The 19279-nt window shown below is 46.3% G+C and overlaps 2 protein-coding genes across 3 annotated transcripts in view; both read left to right on the top strand.

Moving 5' to 3' along the window:
- The window catches only part of KSR1 (kinase suppressor of ras 1), a 104688-nt gene that overhangs the window by 40952 nt on the left and 44457 nt on the right, over positions 1-19279 (top strand). Inside the window, 1 exon segment of the mRNA XM_083479621.1 lies at positions 17812-17952. Within this exon segment, the coding sequence (XP_083335747.1) occupies positions 17812-17952 (141 nt within the window).
- EVI2A (ecotropic viral integration site 2A) overlaps positions 1-19279 on the top strand; it is a 259488-nt gene that overhangs the window by 217320 nt on the left and 22889 nt on the right. The window lies entirely within an intron of this gene.

Raw genomic sequence — 19279 nt, 5'->3', positions numbered from 1 at the left:
CCTAGGAAGGACGGTCATTTGGAGACAGAAGTGTCTTTAGAATATACAGTAAGGTCAAGGGACCCCTGACCATTAGGTCCAGTCGTGGCCGACTCTGGGGTTGCGGCGCTCATCTCGCTTTATTGGCCAAGGGAGCCGGCGTACAGCTTCCGGGTCATGTGGCCAGCATGACTAAGCCGCTTCTGGCGAACCAGAACAGCGCACGGAAACGCCATTTACCTTCCCGCCGGAGCGGTACCTATTTATCTACTTGCACTTTGACGTGCTTTCAAACTGCTAGGTTGGCAGGAGCAGGGACTGAGCAACGGGAGCGCGGGGATTCGAACCGCTGACCTTCTGATCGGCAAGTCCTAGGCTCTGTGGTTTAACCCACAGCGCCACCTGCGTCACTAGAATATACAGTATTTACAGTTAAAATACAACCTGTGTATAGGGTGGACAGGCTCACAGCATGTACCCTACAACCAGGGCCATGAGGCAGACTGAGGCAGCTGCCTCAGGCGGCAGAATCCAAGAGGCGGGGCCTGTGGGAACCCCACCCTCCTCTGCCACCACTGGAGAAGCAAGAAGGGGTGCTTCTTGGTTCCTACAAGATTTTGCTGACCTCTTGCAAGATCTCTCTAGAAGCCGCCGCCACCACATGACCCCAGTAAGCGAGACTTTGGAGTGGAGGGGTTGTCAGTGGGGTTCCCCCAGCACCTTCCCTTGGGTTCTGCCTCAGGCGGTGAAATGGGCTGGGCCGCCCCTGCCTCCAAAGCACAGAACGAAGAGCAAATCTCTGTGTCTCTCCAGCTCCTCGCTTCAGCCCCTGCCCATAGACTCTCAATCAGACAGACGCGATCCGAAAGGAAAAATGAATGGGGAGGGAGAAGGGAAAGTTAGCGACGTGGCCTTTTGTTTTTCTGCTTGTGTTTTATAATCCAGCAGGCATCTCTGCTGCAAACTCATGCCTCAGCTGAGTTTCCCCCAGACCTGCTGTAAATTCAGAGCCTTGACTGAAGGAATTTATTCCGTCGCTGCTGCCACCTCCAGAGTACTAACTTGTTGGATTCCTTTTTGATACTGTAAACCCAGAGAGGGTGGGTGCCTCTTTCTCTGCAGACACAATCATCTCTGTTTCAGCCACTGTGGGTGAAATCCTTGAAGTGTAATGTTATTGCTTTGGATTCCCCACCCCACCCCTTCCTGATTCAGCCCGGGAGGAGGTTAATGTGTCATTTTTCAGCGTTTTCGGATGCCGAGAACGGCGTGGTCTTTAGATGATCATGAAACCATGCCCTGTTGCAGCAGTTGGGGAACGTGAAGGCCTTTCGGGTGTTGAACTCCCAGCTTCCATCCAATCATATTTTTATTTTATTTTATTTTATTTTATTTTATTAGATCTATGTACCGCCCTTCATCAAAAGTTCTCAAGGCAGTTCACAAGATAAAATACAAGATAAAAGCACAAAAAGTTAGAAACAATGAAACCTTTCCCACAAACGCATTTAAAAGTCTGATCAGCCAAAGGCCTGGCTGAAGAGGATTCTCCTTATTGAAAATTCTGAAAGGGGAGGAAAATTTATTTCTAGGAGAGTTGTAAGAAGCGCAAGGCAGAATATAAGTCCACCTTGTCTTCAATCTGTTTTGATCCACTTGCAGTTGTCGGTTTGTTTGTTTTTTTAAAAAAATAAATGCTGCTAAGAAATCTAATCTGCATGAAATCTAAACTGAGTATACACACAAAGCTTTACGCCTTGCTTGTCTGTGAGTTTGCAGAGTTGTAAAGTCAGCTCTGAACAAACCTGACTTGTATTAAGAGGGTAGGTACACAATTGGCTACTCCTGATTAAAATGCATTTATTTGTTCCGCAAGGTTGATATACCTCTTGAGTATAATAAAACCTCACAGCGGCTTACAAAACGAAATTGGTTTACAAAAAGTAAATGTGCAACTTTTTCTTCCCCCAATGAGTTGAGGTGATTGTTTTTGTGGCCATTATATATTTTCAAATAGAGCAGGAGAAACTTGCACGTGTGTGTGTGTGTGTGTGTGTGTGAATTAAAAGCAAACAAACTCCAAGGCTGTCAAACTGCTCCACAAGCTCCCAGCACAACAGTGGCAGTGGAGTGAATTAGTGTCCCTTTCTGAGGGAGAGTAGGAGAAATATTTATAGAAACGCGTTAGTCGTGAGAAATGCGGGCTTGTCCTAATTTGCTTTCCCTTCAAACGATGCTTTCATTTCGTTTCGTTTTATTTCAGTAAAAGATATTTCTGGTCCTTATTTGAACATCGCATATTTGAGGTCAAACCATCCCAACTGTGAGGCAAGAAAAGCTTCCCTTGGGATAAGGGTTGAAACATGTGTGGCAATTGGGATTTTATGTCCAATTACTTTCCCGTAGACTCTTTTGAGATCTACTTCGGTCCAGGAAGCTTGTGGCCTAGCCTCTGAGGCGATTGTGATCCTTTTTTTTTTTTTAAATGCCCAGCAATTTCATTTCTTTCTTTCTTTTAAAAAACAGTGGCAGGCAAATTAATCTTGGAAGTTGCTTGTCTTATTCTTTTGCTGTAGTACGTTGGGAAATGTTGCCCCTGCAGGAACTGTTTTGCTTTAAAAATCTTGGCCGTCCAAATCTGCTCGGCTCAGCGGTTCTATGCACTTGTCTGTGTGTTGTTTTTCCTGAGCCTCCAACTGTTCATTTGACGTCACGGTTAAAAGAGAGAGAGAGGCAAGCTTGTGTCTCGAGAGGTTTAGCTAGTTACGGTATAAATAGATCAACAAATAATACTGAGCTTGGCAGGGAACCCCTGGGTTTGCGCTTGCGCAGATATAATAGGCGCACGCTGGATCTGCCTTTGTTCGGACCAATGGGCTGGGGTTTAATTCTGAGCCTCTGGAGCGTGATATTCTGAGCTCAGGTTCCGCCCCCTTTAGAATGTGCAGATAATCAATTGTGGAGAGTGCCTCTGAGCATGGACAGAGAGCATTTTGCTCCTCACATGCGGTGGGTGGATCTGATCATTTTGGTTCTCTCAGTTTCCCTCCCCCCAACTTAAATTCATTTTTTCACATTTCTGCAGGAATTTGCGTTAGGAGAAATCCTTATGAAAATTCGTCCTGTGAACGTTTCCTAATAAGCATATTTGTATGTAGTTTTGACCCAGCGTAATGCATTTTCATGTCGTTTGCAGTAACATGTTCATTTTATGCACACTTTCCCATAACATGTGCGTGTTTGTAAACGTTGGTGGGTTGGAAAACCGCACCACAAAATTCGGATGAGGGTAATTTTGAAGCATAGCTGATTAGTTACTCATTAAAATGCAAACTAAATCAAGTTTCTTGCCCAGCCCCTACAGTCCTCAATGAATAATGCTATACAGTGGTACCTCGGGTTAAGTACTTAATTCGTTCCGGAGGTCCGTACTTAACCTGAAACTGTTCTTAACCTGAAGCACCACTTTAGCTAATGGGGCCTCCTGCTGCTGCCACGCTGCTGGAGCACGATTTCTGTTCTTATCGTGAAGCAAAGTTCTTAACCTGAAGCACTATTACTGGGTTAGCGGAGTCTGTAACCTGAAGCGTATGTAACCTGAGGTACCACTGTACTTCTCCCCCCCCCCAAAAGACACATTTTGGATGTATTGTATTTATTAAATAGTTACATTATATTTGCATCTCTCCTTAATTCCAAAGAGCTCAAAGTGGCATACATGCTTCTCACTCTTTCCCCCGTATGTAATTCTCACAATAATCCTGTGAGGTAGGTTAGGAGAGCAGCAGGGAACTGGCCTTCATGGCTGAGAGAAGAATTGAGTGCCAACATGGTGGAGAAATAGATAGGCTCGCCACGTCTCAAAAGGCACAGAGCTGGTTGTGTGTGCGAATCCTGAGAGTGAAAGGGTTGGGGATTAGGATACTCAGATAATAATAATAATAATAATAATAATAATAATAATAATAATATAATTTATTATTTATACCCTGACCATCTGGCTGGGTTTCCCCAGCCACTTTGGGCTGCTTCCAACAAAGTATTAATATACAGTAGTCTGTTAAACATTAAAAGCTTCCCTAAAGAGGGCTGCCTTCAGATGTCTTCTAAAAGTCTGGTAGTTGTTTTTCTCTTTGACATCTGGTGGGAGGGCGTTCCACAGGGCGGGTGCCACTACCGAGAAGGCCCTCTGCCTGGTTCCCTGTAAGCGAGGGAACTGCCAGAAGGCTCTCGGCACTAGACCTCAGTGTCCGGGCAGAACGATGGGGGTGGAGACGCTTCTTTAGGTATACCCAGAGGGTGGAAACTGGGGCTGGTAGCACGGAGTAGACCCTGATCTCTCCCCCTGCCCCAATTTATGCGTTAGACTGCCTTGAAACTCTGAAAATCTGGCAACTCTAAGGGTGGGACTTTAGAGAGGCATGAAATTGGCATTAGAGCTGGTGGGGTGTTGTAGTTAGGATGTTGGACTGACCAGGGTTCGAATCCCCGCTCAGCCACAAACCTCACTGGGAGACCTTGGACTACTAGTCCCTGTCTCTCAGCCAGATCTACCTCGCAAGGTGGTTGTGAGGATGAAATGGGAAAGGTAGCACCATCCACGCTGCCTCCTTGGAAGAAAAGGTGGTAGATAAATGCAAGAAATAAATAGAATAAAAACCAGGAAGGTTTAAAGCCGGGTCCTTTTCACTTTAGCAATTAAGCACTGCCATAAAAAACAACAACACTTCAAAGCACTTTTCTTAGCATGGAAAGAATTCAACGATCTCAGTGAAAGTTGTGACTTTGCTCCTTCTCCAAGTATCTCAGCACACCTTCAGAATAATCCTTAGGATTTTTTAAAAGTTAAAGGTTAACTCTTTAAAAAGGCAAAGCTTTAATTTTTTTTTAAAGTGTGCATTCCAACCAAAAGAAGGTGCTCTCTTATTATTATTTTTTTAAAAAATGTTTACAATGACTGCAACTGCTGAAGGCACCTGATGAGTTGTCTCGAATCAGGATTTTCCTGGATGGTTTATTTTTCTTGTGAATTACTGGAATTGCTTAAGGGTGATTTTTTTGTTTTGCTTTGGTTACAGGAACTTGTATTTGAGTGAGACCTGCAACGGAATGTTCCACTGTGGTGTGTTCCAGTTCAGGTGGCTGGCAACCAGCCAGCCATGCCCTTTTCTGCGATACTCCATTACATTGCCTCTCCCCTCTGGTTCCCCACTCAGCCTCACTGAGCTGTCTGTGGGGTGGTTTCCATGTCTAGGGTTCCCCCTCCTAAATTTTTGTCTTGCAAACCATGAGGTCCCCTTGAGTCATCTGTGCACTGACTGCATTGGAACTGAAAATGTGTGTCCTCTTAGTTTATATGACTAAATTGTTAGGTGCGCTTTCTCTCTCCCCACCCCCCCAAAAAATTCACTGGACTTTGTTGCATCTTTTAACTTTTTTAAACAATCAGAAGGTGAACCCAGTGCTGCAATTTCCATCAATTATTCAAAATAGCCACAAGTGCCAATATTTTTCACAATTTTTCACATTCTTTGGTTAAGTACAGTGGTACCTCGGGTTAAGTACTTAATTCGTTCCGGAGGTCCGTACTTAACCTGAAACTGTTCTTAACCTGAAACACCACTTTAGCTAATGGGGCCTCCCGCTGCTGCCGCTGCGCCGCCAGAGCACAATTTCTGTTCTCATCCTGAAGCAAAGTTCTTAACCCGAGGTACTATTTCTGGGTTAGCGGAGTCTGTAACCTGAAGCGTATGTAACCCGAGGTACCACTGTAGTTAGCGTGAGGCACATGGAATTGTAAGCAAGATAATTTCTCCCATCCTGCCATAACCACAGGAGGTACTGTTCCATAGCCTTCTGGCTTCTGACATTTCCCTGTATTCTGCTCATGAGGGCTAGAAGCTTGTTTTTAAAAAGTTAAACTTAGATCACAGCCACATGGGACAGTTAAAGCACATGACTTTCCCCCAAATAATCCCAGGAACTGTATCTGAAGTGTGCTGGAAGTTGCAGTTCTGCGGTGGGTAAACTACAGTTTCCAGGATTATTTGGGGGGAAAGCTATATGCTCTAACTGTGTGTTAACTGTATGGTGTGAATGTGACCTTAAAAGCTGAGATTCTCTGTAGGATTTATCTTGTGCCTAGTACTACATTCAGTAACTGCACAGCAGGATTGAGGAATGTGCATATTGCATGCTCAGAACTGTCCTGAATAATTTAAATGTTCGTATAGGGAAAATCCAGCCCTGTTTATCCTTGGAAGGGCTGATTTTCAGGGAAGAATAGGCTTTGCGTTCTGAATGTTCCGGGTTCAGTCCCCAGTTGCATCTGCAGACAGGACTGGGAATGTCCCCTGCCTGAAACCCTGGGGAGCTGCTGCCAGTCAGTGCAGACAATACTGAACTAGATGGACCCGTAGTCTGACTCTGTATAAGACATTTTCCTATGCTTCTTGCTGGTGAAGAGTGAAATAAATATATTTTTAAAAAAGCAATCTTAACAATGTTAATAATTTTGTTTTTTTAACTTCCAGAATTTGCTGAGAATGCAAAACCCGTAGTCTTTCAGGACTAATTAATTTGAGAATTCTTCGGTTTGCAGTCAATTTGTGGTAGCATATGGTTGTTTGCAAACTGCATATAAAAAGTAATCAAGATATGAAATCCTTTTATTTCCCGTCTTCAAAGATGTTATTTGAACTTGGTGGGAACAGTGTGCATTCCCCCCACCCTGTCTTTTAAATGTGCGCTCCTGTATTTTTCCAGCTGTTTTGGATCCTCTGTCTTATAAGCATGTCCTTATTATCTGTAAAATGTTGGCGAATGTGTAGTTTTCTGTCAGTGTCTCATCTGTTTCCAAAAACACAGAGAGTAATTGCTGCAAGAAAAGTATCTTAGAGCATTAAGTTTGGGAGTCCTGTTTTCTATTTGTGGCTCTCTCTTTTCCCCTTATTTTACTTTCCCCCTCCCTTTTATTTTATTTTTTTCAATATTTGCGTCACCGGACCGTGATGCCTTTTTTTTTTTTTTTGCTTCGTTCTCAGAAGTCGGTTTTGTAACACACCCCAGCCGTTTCAAACCAGGCAGACAGCTTTACTTAGAAGCCTGAGCAGGAAATGACAAAATGGGATTCGTTCGTTTAGAGGAGGAGGAAAGGGGCGGGGTTTCCACGGAACAATCCACCTCGTAAAATGGGTATTCACAGAATTTGAGGCTGGGGGATTAAATGATAAAGCAACACCAAGAGGACGGCTGAGGGGAAATCTTTGGGGCCCTTCCTCTCTTCACGTTTTCGCACCAGGTAAACCTCTTCTTTTTGCAACCCCAAAGGTTTTACTACTAGTAAATTATAGGGACCTTTCCCTCCCCCCCCCGTGTCCCCCACCATAGTGAACCAGTCCTGTGGAGATGTCCTGGAATGGCAGAAGATTGGGGAGATGGAGAGGGAGATGGATGGTCCTGAGGAAGCTCACAGCGGGTTGGGGGATGGAGATCCCGAATGGTCCCCCCTCCCAAGATGTTGGCTGTCCCAAGCCTAAAGCCTCCTTCTATGGAGGAATCTGAGAGTAGATCTGATGCTGAGATGGTTCTGACTCGGCCAATGCGGAGATACCAGCATTGGCGCAAGCACAGCTCCCAAATCCTGCTCACTCAATGGAGAGACGATTTCCTTGCCCAGGGCTCTGTCTGGGTCCTGTGCAGTTAGCTGTGGGAGCAAGGTGTGTGTGTCACCCTGTTGGATCGACACCTTTTCTAGCGTTTAGCTATGTATCTTAAAGGTAAAGGTAAAGGGACCCCTGACCATTAGGTCCAGTCATGGCCGACTCTGGGGTTACGGCGCTCATCTCGCTTTATTGGCCGAGGGAGCCAGCATGACTAAGCCGCTTCTGGCGAACCAGAGCAGCGCATGGAAATGCCGTTTACCTTCCCGCCGGAGCGGTACCTATTTATCTACTTGCACTTTGATGTGCTTTCGAACTGCTAGGTTGGCAGGAGCAGGGACCGAGCAACGGGAGCTCACCTCGTCACGGGGATTCGAACCGCCGACCTTCTGATCGGCAAGCCCTATGCTCTGTGGTTTAACTCACAGCGCCACCCCTGACCCTTTCAGCCATGTATCTGATCCTCTGCTCAATCCGTGCCTTGCAACCTGACTTACCTACAAAAACTGACTTGTGCGTTAAAGGCTCTGGCAAAAATGGTGTCGAGGGTTCTCTCTCTCCATCCGGCCGAGAGAGCCAGGACGATCTGGGCAAGCGATTCCAGGTGGGCATCATCCCACCTTGTCAGCTTCTCTGGCAGTAACATTGGATGAAGCGAGCGCCTGTTTTGGGGTGTGACTAAATGGGAGTGAGGAATTGGCTGAAGGATAGCTTCCAGGGCCTAGACACTAACCTTCGGCTCCCTCCTCCTTTTACCCCTGTGGAATTCAACAAGATGGGGACCCAGTTGGAATTAAGTGATTCTGTCTTGGCTCCAGGTCCCCCTTCTCAGATGGACCTGTGTGAACTTGGGGTCTTCTTCAGGCCAAGCAGATACTGTACCACTGAGCTGTGGCAATTTCCTTAGTCGGAGAGTCCAACCAAACATCAGGAAGAACTTTTTCTGACAGTAAGAGCTGTTGGACAGTGGAATGGTCTCCCTTGAGAGGCTGTGGACTCCTTCCTTGGAGGTGTTTAAGCAGAGGTTGGATGGACACCTGTCATGTATGATTAGTTGAGATTCCTGCGTTGCAGGGGGTTGGATTAGATGACCCTCGGGGTCCCATCCAACTGTACAATTCTAGGATTCCCAAATGATCTGAAGTGTTCCAGTATCTTGTTTTGGAGTGATTTAAGTTTTATTTCTGTTGAAGTTCTGTAGTACGTAACAGAACTTGTGCACCATTACAGTGGTACCTTGGGTTACACACGCTTCAGGTTACAAATGCTTCAGGTTACAGACTCCGCTAACCCAGAAATAGTACCTCGGGTTAAGAACTTTGCTTCAGGATGAGAACAGAAATCGTGCTCCGTCAGCACGGCAGCAGCAGGAGGCCCCATTAGCTAAAGTGGTGCTTCAGGTTAAGAACAGTTTCAGGTTAAGAACGGTCCTCCGGAACGAATTAAGTACTTAACCCGAGGTACCACTGTATATTTTTATTTCTCAAACTTGAGATTGCAGCTCTCGTGCTCTCCTGCAGGCAGCATTCAACATTCAGCAGTCGTTCAGGGTCCAGGGTAGGAGGGGAGAGCAAGTAGGGCAGAGAAAGGTCTGACCACTTCCTGAGGCACCGCTGGAGGAAGAGATCGCCCCCAATTCAGTACAGCAGGCAAGACAAGCCCCTCGCTCCTCCTTTCAGGGTTTGGTAACCGGTTGCGACTGCCTAAGGAGCAAAGTCCAAAGAGCATCAGCCGGCCAGGCCGTGCCAGAATTGTGTAAGGGCAAGGGGGAGGTGGCATTTAAGCTGCTCAAGTTGGAGGTGGCGTGGCCAAAAGATTTCTTGAAATGTGAAAGGTTTGTGAAACGTTTCCTGGCCTTGGAGAGATCCTTCAGCTTCTAGCCTCAGGATGAGTTTGCACCCATCTTTCTTGCAGCAAATTCAGATTTGCTGCTAGATCCTAAGAGGCCCCATGAGCACTATAAAGCAGTATCACAGAACTACAATTCCCAGACTTCCCTGGGAAGAGGGTTTGACCGCTACACCACTCTGGGAATTCTAGCTCTCTGAGAGGGATAGGAGGTCTCCTGAGAACTCTCGGCACCTCTCAGTTCCCAGGATTTTTGGGGAAACCCATGGCTGCTTAAAGTGGGACGATGCTGCTTTAGGGTTTAGTTCAGATGGTGGCCTAGGTCAGAATTTTTCCTGCGGAAATCTTCCTTTTGAAGTTTTTCTTTATTCTTGAAGAGCAGTGGCTTTCAGACCACCTTGGGATGCTTCCACATTTCTGTTGTTTGGGGAAGGGTTTTGAAGCCTGATCTGTTTCTGCTTTGAGTCTTTATTCTTTGTAGGGGAATCTGTGGCACTCTGAGATGGTTCTGTACTTTTCTCTCTCATCATCCCATTTCAATAAACCTTCTTAAAAAAATTATCCTCGTTGGTATCTGCCCAGGCTCCGAATACCTTTTACACTGGCACTGTGGGTTAAATCACAGAGCTTAGGACTTGCCGATCAGAAGGTCAGCGGTTCAAATCCCTGCAACGGGGTGAGCTCCCGTTGCTCGGTCCCTGCTCCTGCCAACCTAGCAGTTCGAAAGCACGTCAAAGTGCAAGGATATAAATAGGTACCGCTCCGGCGGGAATGTAAACGGCGTTTCCGTGCGCTGCTCTGGTTCACCAGAAGTGGCTTAGTCATGCTGGCCATATGACCCAGAAGCTGTCTGCAGACAAACGCCGGCTCCCTCGGCCTATAGAGCGAGATGAGCGCCGCAACCCCACAGTCGGTCACAACTGGACCTAATGGTCAGGGGTCCCTTTACCCTTTACCTTTATGGTTTTTTACAACTGTTTTTATATTTACAGTTGAGTTTTGTTTTGATATAGAAAAATTGGGGCGCTTGGCTTTTGCTGCCCAACTCTCCTAAGTCCATGATCGGTCAGAGATGAATGGATGGAGGCAGGATGCAGTGAAAGCAAGGCAGATCTTTATTTTTCTGTGGCGACAGAGTTCCCTCCCCTCCTAGCAAGGAGGCAAGAGAGACCGGGAACCAAGAAGACACGTCTCTTTTAAGGGTTTGCATTTTGGCATGGAGAAGGAGGACATCCGCTCTACAAAATTGCATCACACATAAAGTGAGGTTACTGTGGCCCAGGCAGGCCAAGGTGTGATATTCCTGAGGGTTTAGCAAGTCAGGATGCCGGTCAGACATCCCTCAATGCAGAGCATCTGGGCAAACAATGGTTCATAGATATAGGAGAGGAATTCCTTCAGGAACTTCACCTGATTGCTGTCTGCCTATATGGCAAGGGGGATTAAGGAGGTAGAGGAAATATTTAGATTCTTTAGGAGAGCCAAGATGGCTTTTGGATTGCTCTCCTGTACTACCTTAGACGTGTGGTTTATATACCTATGTATGTGTGTTTACCTTGTGCAATTATCAACATTTATTCTATATTTGAGACCTTAGAATCCCTATAACAGTTGATTAAAAGTCATTTTTATACATGCAATTGTTTTTAGATCTGTAACCTTCATATATGTCATGATGTTGTAAATCGTTTCGAGATGCCTCCAGGGGAAGCGATTTGTTAATGAAAATAGATAATAATATAGTCTGGCTGGGACTGATGAGAGAGGGGTTTTTTTTTGGTGGGGGGCAGGGGTTCCACACCCCCCATAGCTGAGACTGTCTTGCTGTCCCTGAAGGATAAAGCAAAAGTGTGTTACTGGCGGAAGATGGTGAATAATTATGTTTTAGAAGTCCAAACCTCAAAGAAGTTTCCAAATATATATGTAGGTATATGTATAAATCTAAAGTCATGTGCACCCATCACCTCTGGCCACTTGTCCTCTGCCCCTCGTCTCACAAGTTTGCTGGTTCCAGGCTGAGAAAGCAGTAAAAGTGATAACAGGTTTCAGCTGAAAGCAGTTCCACTGGATTTTGAAATCGGAGAACTAGAAAAGCTAGTCTTGCTGGATACCTGCCAAGGCCAGGTGTAGAAAGCAACAAGGCACAGGTTGGAACAATCTCTTGGATGGGCCACTTTAGAACTCGTGTTAATTTATATACAGATCCACCTCTGAGTGTTTGTGTACCTCAATTGCTGCATGTTCAGCAGGGGTACGAGAGCTTCTGTGTTTGCTCAGGCGTTACAGTGGACGCAGAGCCAAACTCATATCCTGACACCTGCGTTCGAATTCCGCCTCTGTTTGCATGCCTACCCTCTCCCCAACCCCACAGAAAAGTGGCCTGTTTCTCTTTGCTGTGGGGCAGATTGATCTGGGGAGCGACAGCTCTTCAAAGTCTTCCCAAGCTGGATGTGGAGCTTTGGGTTCAGAAAAGGGCAATCCAAATCATAGAATCGTAAGAGTTAGAAGGGACCACGAGGGTCTTCTAGTCCAACCCCCAGCAATGCAGGAATCTCTTGCCCAATGTGGAGCTTGAACCCAGGACCTTGAGATTAACAGTCTCCTTCTCTACCGACTGAGCTATCTCAGAGATTGACTGGATGGAGCACCTTCCTGTCAAGTAAAGGTTAAAGCATTTGGGGGGCTTTTTAATGAGGTGGGGGTGATGACTACTGTGGGGACAGACCTTGTTCTGGATATTCCATTCCATTTCCCATCATTCCCAGTTTTTGCTCAACAGTCGATGAGCATTCTGTGGCCTCTGAGCATCAATCCTCATTGGGCTGTTTTTGGATTTCTCCTCTTTCTTTCTTTCTTTCTTTCTTTCTTTCTTTCTTTCTTTCTTTCTTTCCCTGTTGTTTAGCAATTGCAGTGTGCTAGATGCTAAAGTAACTTTTCTAAAACTTATGGGCTCCGAATTTTCATACATTAAAATACAGTAAGAAATAAAAGAAGCAATAAAAATACCGTTAGGTTATGTTTAGACGTTGATTATCCTTTTTCTACAATAAACGGACACTTATGTTCTCTCTCTGAGCTTCTCCCCATCTTTCTCGCTTCTTCCTTCATTCCTTCATATGGACTTGGTTCTCCTTTCCCAAATGCCTGGTCAGAACCTTTTCCCATGTTCCCATTGCTTTATTCCGCTGGGGAAAGCAAAACCCCTATACATCATATTTCATCCTGCTCAACCTCCGTGCAGGCTGCTGGGTTGCAACCTAAGAACATGAGACAAGCCCCGCTGGATCAGGCTAACAGCTCATCTAGTCCAGCAATCCTGTTCTCACAGCGGCAGACCCACGAGCAGGACCCAGCACTCTCCCCTCCTGCTGTTTCTAGCAACTGGTATTCAGAATCACTACTGCCTCCGGTGGTGGAGGCCAAGTATTGCCTCCATCGCTGCGAGTAGACATTGATAACTTTCTTCACAAATCTGTCCAGTCCCCTTTGAAAGCCGTCCAAGTTGGCAGCCCTCGCTATGGGAGGGAATTCCACAGTCTACGCGCAGCATGAAGAAGTCGAGGATGGTCCAGCAGACCTCTGATGGTTTATGGTTTTCATAACCCCAGTGAAGCTTGGTCCATTTGTTTGAATGGGGGCACTTGCCCCACCACCAACTTCATTCTGCCTTCAACCAGGCCCCCACCCCCTTGCCTGTCTTCTTACACCCAGTCGATATGGTGGCATGGCCTGTCCACTTCCTCCCCCTTCGTCTTGGTGTTGCCCCTTGCAGACTTGCTAGGAGAATGGAGGCATGGGGAGAAATAGTCAGCTCCACCTATTGCTTCTACCTACTGTTCGGTCTCCCTATCGGCCTCAATGGTCACCCGCCACCATTAAATTAGCCCAGTCCTTCAATTTATGAACAAGTCAGTTTGTGTAAGGTGCTCTTTGACCCTGTTGTTCTGTCTGAATTTCTCCTCGTCGCGACTGACTGTGGGTTTTTGTTTTCTGCTTTTGACTACATCTCTCTCTCTCTCTCACACACACACACCCTTTGACACCCTGAAAAACATAAAAATAAAAACCTGCTTAAAATTCCAGCATGCTGTTCTCAAGACCTGTGAAAGTAACTTGTGTGGGAAGTGAGAAAACCTCACTTGCCCCCAGAGGCTGATGTTTTAGTCAGCTTCGCTGCTCGTGCAAAGCACACCCCACCGTCCTCAGTTTGGAATCTCGGGTCTGCCTTGTGTGAACAGAATGTGGCGCATCGTGAGCAATGGGAATCCAAGTGGTGCAGCAGAGACTCTCTGACTCAGTGCAACTCACCTCCCTGTGTTCCCATGCTGTGTAAGCCAAAGGGAGCCAGCAAACCTCTGCCTTGTAAGGACAGATGAGGCTTTTATGTGTCCCAGGCTCAGAGCTGAGTCCAGTATCTTTTGGCCGTAGAGGTGAGAAATGCAGTCAGTTTACCATTCTGTTATCTGCACTGGAGGTTTGTGTCTGAGTGGGAATAGGGTTGTAAGAAGGGCATCATTTTCCATTCCGCCCTGTGCGCCTCGCTTCCAGCGCCGTCTCCATTCTGCTGCAGTCCGTCTTCTGCCCAAAACCCACGCTGCTCACCTCACTGTCCACTGTGGTGAAATGGCATAACTTGCGCCGTTAATTCCATAAATGTTGTGGTCAATACCGTTCCAACCCATTCATTCCAGCGCAAAGGAGACACAAAGCAAACGAGGACGGAAAGGAGCGGGGGACCTCAATCAATTGTGTATCATTTGTGAACTGAAAGCATCAGCATTGGTGAATACCAAGGCAGGTTGATTTTGCGAACATGGGATGTACAGTGGTGCCCCGCAAGACGAATGCCTCGCAAGACGAAAATGTCTCGCGAGTTCCTGCGGGGTTTTTTTCCTCCCCCCTTTTTCTAAGCCGCTAAGCCGCTTATCAGCTGATCCGGTAAGCCGATAAGCCGCTAAAAGCTGCTAATAGCGCTAATCCGCTAATCCTTCAATGGGCTTGCTTCGCAAGACGAAAAAAACCGCTAGACGAAGAGAATCACAGAACGGATTCTTTTCGTCTTGCGCGGCACCACTGTATAAGCAAATGCCGGCTGTTTCATCTCCTGTTTCCATTTTCGTCAGAAATCTCTTGAGATCTCTGGGTGAGGAATTGGTGGCTGGCCAGAGGTCCCAGCCAGCATGGCCAATCAGGGATCATAGAACTGTAGAGTTGGAAAGGGACCACAAGGGCCATCTAGTCCAACCCCCTGCAGTGCAGGAATCGGGGGGGACAGGACGGACATTCAGCCGAAAGAGCAGGAGGACTCTCAAGATAACTTCCTAGGAATTTGGGTTGGCTTTGATGACGTCTTGATAAACTTAGTGACCTACGGATCTTTGAGAAACCCTGGTCTGTGTTGTAAGTTATCTGGATGCACATAATTCAGCCACTGTGTTGGAGAAAAACATCCTGGATTTGATCATAGCTCAGGTGAGAATGCCCTGCACTCCACGCTGAGTTACATTACAAACACACACGCAATATGCAATGTGTGATACAGAAGAACATAATGAGATCCCTACTGGCTTTCAAGCCAGTTTCTCATCAAGTCCAGCAGTCTAGAATCCCAGAATTGCAGAGTTAGGAGGGTCCCCGGGGGTTTATTTGGTCCTGGCCCCTGCAACGGAGGGATCTCAACTATAGCATCCACAGGCAGTCAGATGCCCTTAAGGGAAGCCTGTAAGCAAAACCCGAGAGCACAACAGCGCGCTCTCCACTTTTGATCCCTTGCAAGTAGCATTCAGGGCCATGAATTCCCCTGACAGCGCAGGTAGAACACAGCCATCCTGGCTTAGTAGCTGCTGATATTCTCCAAGAATTGAACTACAGTAATCTTTCTTTTTTTTAAATCCCACCTTGCTGGGCATCACTGCCTCTTGTGGGAGCAAAATCCATCCTTTCGCTGTGAAAGGTACTCTTCCTTTCTCCTGAATCTCCCAGGCTTGTAACAGACTTGCAAAAACATTCCCAGGAAAGTTATAGGGAGGAGCAGCAGCCTTTGCCTTAAAAAAAAGGAAGAGAGTAAAAAAAATAGAGGGAGAATAGGAACGCCTGCCCACTGAATGGAAATCTTTCCAGGGCAGACCTGATGTACGTGGTTGTTTAGACGTTATCGCAGCTGCAGAGATGATATCACTTAGCAGAGACAGCCTGCGGGGCTGTGTGTGTGTGTGTGTGTGTGTGCGCGTGTATATGTGAGTGAATGATCTATTCTAAATATGAAGGCGAAATCAGATTGCGTGGGCCTTTCCCATGGAACCGGTGCCGCTCCCACCACTGTGCTGAATCAGCGGGAAATGTCTCTTTTGGGTCATTTCAAATGTTGTCTTAGCTGAGTCAGCCTTCTCCATCGCTGATAAGGAGTATTTACACGTCTGGGATAACATTTGCAAGGCTTCATAGATTTGACCAAGACTGAAAGGCGTGTGTGTGTGTGTGTGTGTGTGTGTGTGTCTAAAAGGTCTTGCGTTTCCCTCTTCTCCTTATTCATCCGCTGTGGGGCAACGGCAGGAGAGAGGACTGTTTCCCTTCTTCCCTGCTGGGGGGCTGCCCAGAGGCACCCGATTGGCCACTGGAGGAAACAGGATGTTTGGACTTCAGGGATGTTGGGGGAGCTAGGTTTTGGCCTGCACTTTTTAAAGAGAGCAGGCTAGATTTGCAGTTCTTGGGCTGATACTATGTGGATCGGAACAGTGTTAGCCTTTGGCTTTCACACCCTTCTCCAGATTTGCAATACAGTTCTGGGCTCAAAAAATTGCATTGATTTAAATGCATCCAACCTCCCCCCCCCCCCCAGTATTTTAGAATAAAATGCATACGGAAATACATGTTGTGAAATGTCCATGCAGCGGCCAGGGGAGAGAGACATTAAAAATACAAATATTGTGCATTAAAAGGAATCCACAGGTTGCTACAGCAAAGGAATGGGCTGGACGTTTGAATGCATATGTCTGAAAGTGGCCCAGTCCACTTTCATCCTTCTTCTTGGCTAGATCAGTCTTCCCCAAATTGGTACCTTCCAGATACTCTGTGTTCAAGGCTCTTGCTTCAGTCTCCTGGCACCTCCAGTTAAATGTATTAGGTAGCAGAATAAGGTAGCAGGAATTCTAAGAAGTCGTTGCTTTCTGTTCCTGTATTTGCTGCCTGCAGCACGGTTGCCATTCCACTGCAGTTCATCTGCTGCCAAAAACTGCATGATTCACCTGCTGTAGGAAAATCACATAATTTGTGCAATTATTTGTGTACGTTTCATTGCCCTTACGGCCATTCCGCTGCGTGTAGTTTGGTGCTAAGGAAACACAATGCAAACAGGAAAAATAATGTTATTGGTTATGCTTGTGAACTGAAAGCAACAACAACAGCAAATTTCAATCATGTTTGCTGGATCAGTTTCTGTCCTGGAGATGGAATGAATAAGTGAACATCGGCCGGAGGCCTGTGACAGGTGGAACCAAATAATTGTAGCTTTGCCCTTATCTTGTTGAGTTCTGTGTGGATTAAGGAGGGCAGAAGTGGATAGCTAGTGTGTCCCCCCCACCCCCCCACCCCAGACTGGGCTGGTTGTAAACAAGAAGGCAGTCAGGAAGGGGTTGGTTAAGGCAGACCGAGGTTGATAGGGCAGTGCCCCATTTGCCCTAATGGACCGGCCCCCCCTTGCAGTCAAAAATACCTTCCTTTGGGGCAAGTGAAACTATTTTTCTGAAAAGAAGCTGCCTCACTAAAAGAACTTGTAAGAAAAGAGCCTGGGCACTTCATCCCTCTTGCTTGAGAAGCTGGAAGTTCTGCCAAATCATTTACCTGTGGGAGAAATGGGAAGCAGGGCTTATTTCATTAGCTTTGCTGAAGAAGCAGCTCCATTAAGTGCTATTATCTTTTGAGATTCCTGCATTGCGCTGGGCTCCATTAGATGACCCTCGGAGACCCCTCCCATCTCTACAATTCTGTGATTCTGGAAGTGCCTCCTTCCACTGAGTTGTTTCTACACCCGCTGGTCCTTATAAGAACTACTGTTTAAGAGCTGGTGCCCGAGCTTGCTTTTTTCCTCTTCCCTCCCTGTCCTCTTTCCTTGCGTGCTAGGCATTTCAGGTCATAAGCATGCAGGTAGGGGCTGTCCTTTTTAAAACGGATGGCATGTAAGCCACCCTGGGAGTCTTTTCAGCCAAAGAGCCAGGTGCAAATGCTAATGATAAGAATAACTACGTGTATTGATGGGTTACCGGTTTGTGCTCTTAGATGTTTCCTGGTGCCGTTTGTGATTCTTTTCCCTCCTCTCCCTTGGCAGGTGAAACTTGTCCGTTATATTGGCACCCAGCTTCAGTGCAAGTTGAATGTCCCCCTGAATGACAGGACAGTGGAGCTGAACAGTTACCCGCGATTCAGCGACTGGCTGTATCTCGTCAACGTGAGGAAAGACGTCGTTCAGGTAAGGCGGTGGGAACGTCCGTCCGAGCTTCCTGGTCAGGAGGATGGAGCAGTTTTGTTGTCTAAAATTCTCTCTGCGTACCCTTGAATTTATTTATTTATTTTAAAATTAATGGTAGATCTGTGGCCTGGATACATGTAACATGCCTGACTGCATGTAACGCCAAACCCAGAAGTGACCTGAAAATGTCACAAAAAGGGACGGAAGGGGACGGGGGCAGAACCGTGTCTTTGCAGACCTTTTCAGTGGTGTTTCAAATATATATAAAATTTTACTTAAAGGTGTGATGCCTTGGAACGTTAACCCTCCACCCCATAAATTGGGAGCTGCCTGTATTTTAAAAGATTTCCCTCCGTATTGGATAAATGTACACTGTACTACTTTGTGTGTTTAGTTAGAAGTAAGGCCCCCAGCTGCCCTATGCATTTAAAGCAGTGTCATACTGCTTTAAGAGTCATTGCTTCCCCCAGAGAATCCTGGGAACGGTAGTTAAAGGAGCCGAGAGTGGCTAGAAGACCCGTATCCCCCTCAAAAGAACCTACAGTTCCCAGAATTCCCTGGGAAGAAGTCTTGATTGTTAAATCACTCTGGGATTTAGAGCATTGTGAGGGGAATTACAGCTTCTGTGGGAACAAAATGAAATAAATAAAATTATATTAAAAAATCCCTTCCAGTCGCACCTTAGACACCAACTAAGTTAGTTATTGGTATAAGCTTTCGTGTGCATTTACACTTCTTTTATTTATTTTATTTTGTTTCACTACGGCAGACCTACACAGCTACCTACCTGTAACTAGCTTCTGTGGACTACACCAGCTTTTCATGGCCCCCTGCAACACTTTCCCTCTGCTTCTCTCCTCTTCTGCAGTCAGACAGAATCTCCACTGATGGAGATGATTCTCCCTAATATTTTCTTTGAAAACTGCCTCTGCACATGCTTGGGAGTTCTTTCTTTTCTCCAGCCAGTTTGAGCTGAAAGAGGAGACCCGCCCAGTTCGTGACATTCCTCACTTAGCTCACCCAATCCACAGGCTCTTTGCTTTATGAACTCAAGTTTTGTTCAGTCTTCTTTGATGCTGTGAATGAATTGTGATGTTATTGGTTTCCTATGAAAGCCCTGGAGCAGGCTTGTAAATATTTTTTTGACCCAGCTCTGTCTAAAGGACTTTTTCTTTGTATCTGTCACCCTGAAGGCGTAAGACCTAACCATTGCAAGCCGCTGCCACTTGCAACTTCCAGATTCCACCAGAGGGCTGAGATTTTTGCACGCATATTTTCTCACTTATCATGGAACATGGCAGAACTTCTCTCTCTCTCTCTTTGCAGA

This window comes from Podarcis liolepis, assembly GCF_965112155.1.
Source record: "Podarcis liolepis genome assembly, chromosome: 16".
Taxonomy (NCBI): domain Eukaryota; kingdom Metazoa; phylum Chordata; class Lepidosauria; order Squamata; family Lacertidae; genus Podarcis; species Podarcis liolepis.
The sequence above is the reverse complement of the archived record's forward strand: the minus strand, read 5'-3'. Positions and strand labels throughout refer to the sequence as shown.